Source organism: Grammomys surdaster, unplaced genomic scaffold (genome assembly GCF_004785775.1).
Source record: "Grammomys surdaster isolate TR1022 unplaced genomic scaffold, NIH_TR_1.0 1149, whole genome shotgun sequence".
Classification (NCBI taxonomy): domain Eukaryota; kingdom Metazoa; phylum Chordata; class Mammalia; order Rodentia; family Muridae; genus Grammomys; species Grammomys surdaster.
Genome location: NW_021605568.1, coordinates 1,334,405 through 1,343,120, shown reverse-complemented (window position 1 = coordinate 1,343,120; position 8,716 = coordinate 1,334,405). Strand labels below are relative to the sequence as shown.

General features: G+C 40.4%; 1 protein-coding gene across 1 annotated transcript; it reads left to right on the top strand.

Annotated features, from left to right (window-relative positions):
* Positions 1–6,655: 6,655 nt before the first annotated feature.
* On the top strand, positions 6,656–8,213 carry LOC114634968 (gastrula zinc finger protein XlCGF7.1-like). The gene has a single exon (XM_028783585.1). The coding sequence runs from the start codon at positions 6,865–6,867 to the stop codon at positions 7,654–7,656; it is 792 nt and encodes a 263-aa protein (XP_028639418.1). The 5' UTR covers positions 6,656–6,864; the 3' UTR covers positions 7,657–8,213.
* Positions 8,214–8,716: the final 503 nt, after the last annotated feature.

Sequence of the window (8,716 nt, the reverse complement as noted above, 5' to 3'; positions counted from 1 at the left end):
GAATTCCACTTCCCTTCGGCCCCTGCCTGGTCCCTGGGACTGGAGCAGACACAGAGTAGGTCTGCTCCTGTCCTGTGGAGAAACTGAATCCTGAGTCATCGAGAAGTCACTACACTCAGAGCAGCTGAAACTGAATTCTGAGTCATCAGGGACCCACTGCACTCAGAGCAGCTGGAGCCACTGCACTCAGAGCAGCTGACACAGAGTTGGTCTGCTCCTGTTCTGTGGAGAAACTGAATCCTGAGTCATCTAGGAGCCACTGCACTCAGAGCAGCTGAAACTGAATCCTGAGTCATCGAGAACCCACTGCACTCAGAGCAGCCGAGGAGCCACTGCACTCAGAACAGAAGGATTACCAGATCCAAGAGGTGGCCTGAGTCCCAGGAGTTCTTCCACCCGGGAGATTAGGGGCATAAGACCACAGAGACCTCTGGACTCCGAGGAGCTCTGCAATAAGCAAGATAACTGGAAATACAGATTCCAATCTTACACAGAGAGGGCAGGTACCACTAGAGTTACCCAGATGGCGAAAGGCAAACGCAAGAACATAAGCAACAGAAACCAAAGTTTCTTGGCATCATCAGTGCCCAGTTCTCCCAATATAGCAAGCCCTGAACACCCCTTCACACCTGAAAAGCAGGATTCAGAATTAAAATCACTTCTCATGATGATGATAGAGGATTATAAGAAGGAATTAAGTAACTCCCTTAAAGAAATACAGGAGAGTACAAGTAAACAGATAGAAGCCCTTAAAGAGGAATCACAGAAATCCCTTAAAGAAATGGAAGAAAACACAAAGAAGGAATTAAACAAAAACATTCAGGATCTGAAACTGGAAATAGAAACAATAAAGAAAGTTCAAAGGGAGACAACCATGGAGATAGAAAACCTAAGAAAGAGATCAGGAGTCACAGACGCAAGCATCACCAACCGAATACAAGAGATAGAAGAGAGAATCTCAAATGCAGAAGATACGGTGGAAAATATTGACACAGTTGTCAAAGAAAATGAAAAAAGCAAAAAACTCCTAACTCAAAACATCCAGGAAATTCAGGACACAATGAGAAGACCAAACCTAAGGATAATAGGTATAGATGAGAATGAAGATTCCCAACTTAAAGGGCCAGTAAATATCTTCAACAAAATCATTGAGGAAAATTTCCCTAACCTAAAGAACAAGATGCCCATAAACATACAAGAAGCCTACAGAACACCAAATAGACTAGACCAGAAAAGAAATACCTCCCGTCACATAATAATCAAAACATCAGATGCACAAAACAAAGAAAAAATACTAAAAGCAGTAAGGGAAAAAGGTCAAGTAACATATAAAGGCAGACCTATAAGAATTACACCAGACTTCTCACCAGAGACTATAAAAGCCAGAAGAGCCTGGACGGACATCATACAGACCCTAAGAGAACACAATTGCCAGCCCAGATTACTATACCCAGCAAAACTCTCAATCAATATAGATGGTGAAACCAAGATATTCCATGACAAAACCAAATTTGCACAATATCTTAACACAAACCCAGCACTTCAAAGGATAATGGATGGAAAACGCCAACACAAGGAGGGAAACTACAATCTAGAAAAAGCAAGGAAGTAATCTTCCAACAACCCCAAAAGAAGATAACTATACAAACATAACTTTACCTCTAATAACAAAAATAACAGGAAGCCACAATCATTTTTCCTTAATATCTCTTAACATCAATGGTCTCAATTCCCCAATAAAAAGACGCAGACTAGCAGACTGGATACACAAACAAGACCCAGAATTTTGCTGCATACAAGAAACACACCTCAGTGACAAAGACAGACACTACCTCAGAATAAAAGGGTGGAAAACAATTTTCCAAGCCAATGGTCCCAAGAAACAAGCTGGAGTAGCCATTCTAATATCAAATAAAATCGACTTCCATCCAAAATTAATCAAAAAAGATAAGGAAGGACACTTCATACTCATCAAAGGAAAAAGCTACCAAGGTGAACTCTCAATTCTGAACATCTATGCCCCAAATGCAAGGGCACCTACATACATAAAAGAAACTTTACTAAAGCTCAAAACACACATTACACCTCACACAATAATAGTGGGGGATTTCAACACCCCACTCTCAGCAATGGACAGATCATGGAAACAGAAACTAAACCGAGACACTTTGACATTAACAGAAGTTATGAACCGAATGGACTTAACAGACATCTATAGAACATTTCATCCTAAAACAAAAGAATATACCTTTTTCTCAGCACCTCATGGTACCTTCTCCAAAATAGACCATATAATTGGTCACAAAACAAGCCTCTACAGATACAAAAAGATTGAAATAATCCCTTGCCTCTTATCAGATCACCATGGAATAAGACTGGTCTTTAATAATGACAAAACCAATGGAAAACCCATGTGCACATGGAAACTGAACAACTCTCTACTCAATGATGACTTGGTCAAGGAAGAAATAAAGAAAGAAATTAAAGACTTTTTAGATTTCAATGAAAATGAGGACACATCATACCAAAACTTGTGGGACTCCATGAAGGTAGTGCTAAGAGGAAAACTCATAGCTCTAAGTGCCTACAAAAAGAAACTGGAAAGAGCACACACTAACAAGTTGACTGCACAACTAAAAGCCCTAGAACAAAAAGAAGCAAATACACCCAGGAGGAGTAGAAGGCAGGAAATAATCAAACTCAGGGCTGAAATCAACCAAATAGAAACTGAAAGAACAATACAAAATATCAATAAAACCAGGAGTTGGTTCTTTGAGAAAATCAACAAGATAGATAAACCGTTAGCCAGATTAACCAGAGGGCACAGAGAGAGTATCCAAATTAATAAAATCAGAACTGAAAAGGGAGACATAACAACAGAAACGGAAGAAATTAAAAAAATCATCAGATCCTACTACAAAGGTCTATACTCAACAAAACTGGAAAACCTGGATGAAATGGACAATTTCCTAGACAGATACCAGGTACCAAAATTAAACCAGGAGCAGATAAACCATCTAAATAGTCCCATAACCCCTCAGGAAATAGCAGCAGTCATTAAAAGTCTCCCCACTAAAAAAACCCCAGGACCAGATGGTTTTAGTGCTGAATTCTATCAGACCTTCAAGGAAGACCTAATACCAATTCTCTTCAAACTATTCCACAAAATAGAGACAGAAGGAACACTACCCAATTCGTTCTATGAAGCTACAATTACACTCATTCCCAAACCCCACAAGGACCCAACAAAGAAAGAGAACTTCAGACCAATCTCCCTTATGAACATCGATGCAAAAATACTCAATAAAATTCTAGCAAACCGAATCCAAGACCACATCAAAACAATCATCCATCATGATCAAGTAGGTTTTATCCCAGGAATGCAGGGATGGTTCAATATTCGGAAATCCATCAATGTAATCCACTATATAAACAAACTTAAAGAAAAAAACCATATGATTATCTCACTAGATGCTGAGAAAGCATTTGACAAAATTCAACATCCCTTCATGATAAAAGTCTTGGAAAGATCAGGAATTCAAGGCCCCTACCTAAACATAGTAAAAGCAATTTACAGTAAACCAGTAGCCAACATCAAGCTAAATGGAGAGAAACTTGAAGCAATCCCACTAAGATCAGGGACTAGACAAGGCTGCCCACTCTCCCCCTACCTATTCAATATAGTACTGGAAGTCTTAGCCAGAGCAATTAGACAACAAAAAGAAGTCAAAGGGATACAAATAGGAAAGGAAGAAGTCAAAATATCGCTATTTGCAGATGATATGATAGTATACTTAAGTGACCCCCAAACTTCCACCAGAGAACTCCTAAACCTGATAAACAACTTCAGCAAAGTGGCTGGTTATAAAATCAACTCAAACAAATCAGTAGCCTTCCTCTACATGAAAGATAAACAGACTGAAAAAGAAATTAGGGAAATGACACCCTTCACAATAGTTGCAAATAATATAAAATACCTTGGTGTGAATCTAACCAAGCAAGTGAAAGACCTGTATGACAAGAACTTCAAGTCTCTGAAGAAAGAAATTGAAGAAGATCTCAGAAGATGGAAAGATCTCCCATGCTCATGGATTGGCAGGATTAATATAATAAAAATGGCCATCTTGCCAAAAGCAATCTACAGATTCAATGCAATCCCCATTAAAATCCCAACTCAATTCTTCACAGAGTTAGAAAAGGAAATTCTCAAATTCATATGGAATAACAAAAAACCTAGGATAGCGAAAACTATTCTCAACAATAAAAGAACTTCGGGAGGAATCACCATCCCTGACCTCAAGCTGTACTACAGAGCAATAGTGATAAAAACTACCTGGTATTGGTACAGAGACAGGCAGGAAGATCAATGGAATAGAATTGAAGACCCAGAAATGAACCCACACTCCTATGGTCACTTGATCTTTGACAAAGGAGCTAAAACTGTCCAGTGGAAAAAGGACAGCATTTTCAACAAATGGTGCTGGTTCAACTGGAGGACAACATGTAGAAGAATGAAAATTGATCCATTCTTATCCCCTTGTACAAAGCTCAAATCTAAGTGGATAAAGGACCTCCACATAAAACCAGATACACTGAAACTAATAGAAGAGAAGGTGGGGAAAAGCCTCGAATACTTGGGCACAGGGGAAAAGTTCCTGAACAGAACTCCAATGGCATATGCTCTAAGATCGAGAATTGACAAATGGGACTTCATAAAATTGCAAAGTTTCTGTAAGGCAAAGGACACTGTCAATAGGACAAAACGACAACCAACAAATTGGGAAAAGATCTTTACCAATCCTTCATCTGATAGAGGGCTAATATCCAATATATACAAAGAACTCAAGAAATTAGACTCCAGGCAACCAAATTACCCTATTAAAAAATGGGGTATAGAGCTTAACAAAGAATTTTCAACAGAAGAAACTCGAATGGCCGAGAAGCACCTAAAGAAATGCTCGGCATCCTTAGTCGTCAGGGAAATGCAAATCAAAACAACCCTGAGATTCCATCTCACACCAGTCAGAATGGCTAAGATTAAAAACTCAGGTGATAGTAGATGCTGGCGAGGGTGTGGAGAAAGAGGAACACTCCTCCATTGTTGGTGGGACTGCAAGATGGTGCAACCACTTTGGAAATCAGTGTGGCGGTTCCTCAGAAAATTGGACATAGCATTACCCGAGGATCCAGCTATACCACTCCTAGGCATATACCCAGAAGGTGCTCGAACATATAACAAGGACATATGCTCAACTATGTTCATAGCAGCCTTATTTATAATAGCCAGGAGCTGGAAAGAACCCAGATGTCCTTCAACTGAGGAATGGATTAAAAAAATGTGGTATATTTACACAATGGAGTATTACTCAGCTATTAAAAACAATGAATTTGAGAGGTTCCTAGGTAAATGGATGGAACTAGAAATTATCATACTGAGTGAGGTAAGCCAATCACAAAAGAACACACATGGTATTCACTCACTGAGTATTGGATATTAGCCCAGAACCTTAAAATGCCCAAGATGCAACTCACAGGCCACATGAAGTCCATAAAGAAGGAAGACCAAGTGGGGGTGATTCGGTCCTTCTTAGAAGGAGCAACAAAATACTCAAGGGAGCAAATATGGAGACAAAGCGAGGGACAAAAACTGAAGGAGGGGCCGTCTGAAGACCTTTCCACCTGAGTATCCATCCCATGTGCAGTCACCAAAGGTAGATGCTGATGTGGAAGTCAGGAAGTGCATGCTGATAAGAGCCTGATATGGATGTCTCCTCAGAGGTCTTCAAGAGTCTGACATATTCAGAGGCAGATGCTCACAACTAGCCATTGAAGTGATTATGGGGTTCTCAATGGAGGAGTTAGAGTGAAGACTGAAGGAGCTGAAAGGATTTGTGGCCCCATGAGGAGAGCAACAATACCAACCAACCACAGCTCCCAGGGTCTAAACCACCAGCCTGGGAGCACTTATGGAGGGATCCAGGGCCTTAGCTGAATATATAAGAGTGGAGGGCCCTGCTGGGCACAGGTGGAAGATGAGATCCTTGACCTCATGAAGGCTGGACGCCCCAGGGGGTGGGAGTTTTGAGGGTGGGGAGGTGGGAGTGGGGGGGTAGATAGAGGTTACATCCACAAAGAAGAAGGAGGAGGTGTGAGGGGATTGGGGGTTCCTGGGTGGGTGGGGGATGGGGTAAGGGGACAACATATGAAATGTAAATAAAACATCCAATAAAAAAATTAAAAAAAGAAAAAAAAAAGTAAAAAAAAAAAAAAGAAATACTCAGACTCGGGTCATTCATTGTGAGAGAATGCCAATGCCTTTACTGAGCAGGTTCAATATATACACCAAGCCAGGGAAGGAAAATACAAACTCAGGAAAAAACAGGAACTCAACTTGGGGGGCAATAGGATGTCAAGTGTAAATTCCCTTCCTGGGGCACCATGCCTTAGTCAGGATGTTTTGATCCTAGAGGAACTGCAGAATGTTACTTAGTAGACAGCCGCATACGGAAAGGCTCAGCCAGGGCATAGCAGCCCTTTGGGGTCCTACAAGTAAGCACAGACTCAGTTGTTACTCTTCATTTGTTTTGCAGCAGCCAACTGGTGGAGAAATTCTGTGACTATAATGAAAGTCATCAGTATGCAGAAATCTTCAGCTGCAATCCAGGGCAGTCTGCGAGCCGGAAGTCTTGTCCAGGACTTGCTACATTTGAAAAGAATGTCCGTGTAGAAGGTTGAATTGGCCACTCATCTCCGGGTGTGCTCCTGAACCATCAGGTAGGACCTTGTGAAGACCAGGAACATGGACAGACGTTGTATAAACACAGGGAGTTTGGGAGAAGCTCCAGTTCTCCTTCACCCCTTCAGATGCATAAAAGCACTCACACTGGAGAGAAGCCTTCTAAAGATAAGGACTATAAAGAAGACCTTCCCTGTGTCAGATCTGGCCAGATGTATGAACAAAATGACTTTTCAAAGAAGTCTTATGTGCACAAGCCATGTGGGAAAGACTTCACGCATCTCAGTCCTTTACCAAGGCATGAGAAGAGTCACAGTGTTAAGAAGCCCTACGTGTGTGAACTGTGTGGGAAAGGCTTTGCTCGGTTTGGTAACCTTTCAAGGCATAAGATGACTCCAACTTGTGAGAAGACTTTTCTCTGTAATCATTGTGGGAAAGTTTTCTCTGATTCCTCTTGCCTTCGAAGACACACAAGAGTTCACACTGGAGAGAAACCCTATGTATGTAAGCAATGTGGGAAAGCCTTCATTACTTCTAGTAACTTTCAAATACATGAACGAACTCACACTGGGGAAAAACCGTATGTATGTAAAGAGTGTGGGAACACCTTCAGGCTTTTGATTCAACTGCAAAAGCATGAAGTAATTCATAGTGGTGTGAATCCCTACGTTTGTAAGCAATGCAGGAAAAGCTTTACTTCCTCCAGTTCCCTAAAAACACACAAAAGAATTCACACTGGTGAGAAGCCCTATATGTGTGAATACTGTGGGAAGACCTTTGGGTATTCCAGTACCCTTAAAAAACATGAAAGAATCCATACTCGAGAAAGGCCCTATGTTTGCAAGCAATGTGGGGAAGCCTTTCGTTATTCTTTATATTTTCAAAGACATGAACAAACCCACAGAAGAGAGAGATCCTAAGAATGTAAGCAATATGGGAAAGCGTTTCTTTATGCTTTTCATGTTGAAATACATGAAGGAATCCACAGCAGAAAGAGATCTTACAGATGTAAGCCATGTGGGAGTGGCTTCTTGACATACCATTTGCGAAGACATGCACTAATTCATTGGAGAACAAATGAAGATGTTTGTAAGTAACTTGAGACAGTCTTCTCTTGGTTAACTCTCAGAAATAAAACAACATGAGAGTGACGTTTTATGCTTAAAATGTGGGAAAATAACACATTGAAAGAAGCTATTCTTTTGAATCCATGTAGCTCCTAGTAATAGAAATTCCCTTCTAATACATATAAGCAGACACACTCGAGAAAAGGCTTTGGAAAAAAGCTGCAAGCCACGTGATAAAGTCTTCAGAGCTCTTTTCATTGTGGAGAAGATGTGAAATAGCTCACACTGGAGAGAAACCTTATGCACACACTATGGAAAAGCCTTTAGTCCTCTCGGGGCCCTCAAAAGACATTAAAATTAATGTTTCAGAGAGCAATAATTCATATACAGGAAATCTTCCAAATTTTCAATTACCCCAGGTTGTTTTTTTTTTTTTTTGCACACATGAATGTACTCATTGTAGGGTAATTCTAAAATATAGAGTTTGTGAAGCCTCTATCATCGCTTTCTTAGTACTTAAAAGAATGAATCATGAGGACTTGTCCTTGGAAAACAAGTGTAAACTTTTCTTGGTTCAACTCAAAAATTAAGAAATAAGGTTTGGGAAACAACTTTGATTAAAAGTTGGGTTCAGTTGCACACATGTGCAAACATTCCAGATTGAAGGATTTTCTGGTATAAAAATAACAAAAAACAGGATCATATCAAGTGTGGGAGACTCCAAATACTGGAGAAGTTCCTTTAAAATTCCTCAGGTTCTGAAGTGGCCATCTCCTAGAGGCAGGCAAGACCCTCAGTGGAGGAAAAAGGACACCAACACACCCACAAAACTTTCAACCCAAAATTTGTTCAACCTATAAGAAATGCAGGGACAAAGATGGAGTAGAGACAAATGGAATAGCAAACCAAAAAC

What these genes read in the sequence shown, in the direction of transcription:
- LOC114634968 (XM_028783585.1), top strand. Translation starts at nt 6,865, where the DNA reads ATGCATAAAAGCACTCACACTGGAGAGAAGCCTTCTAAAGATAAGGAC.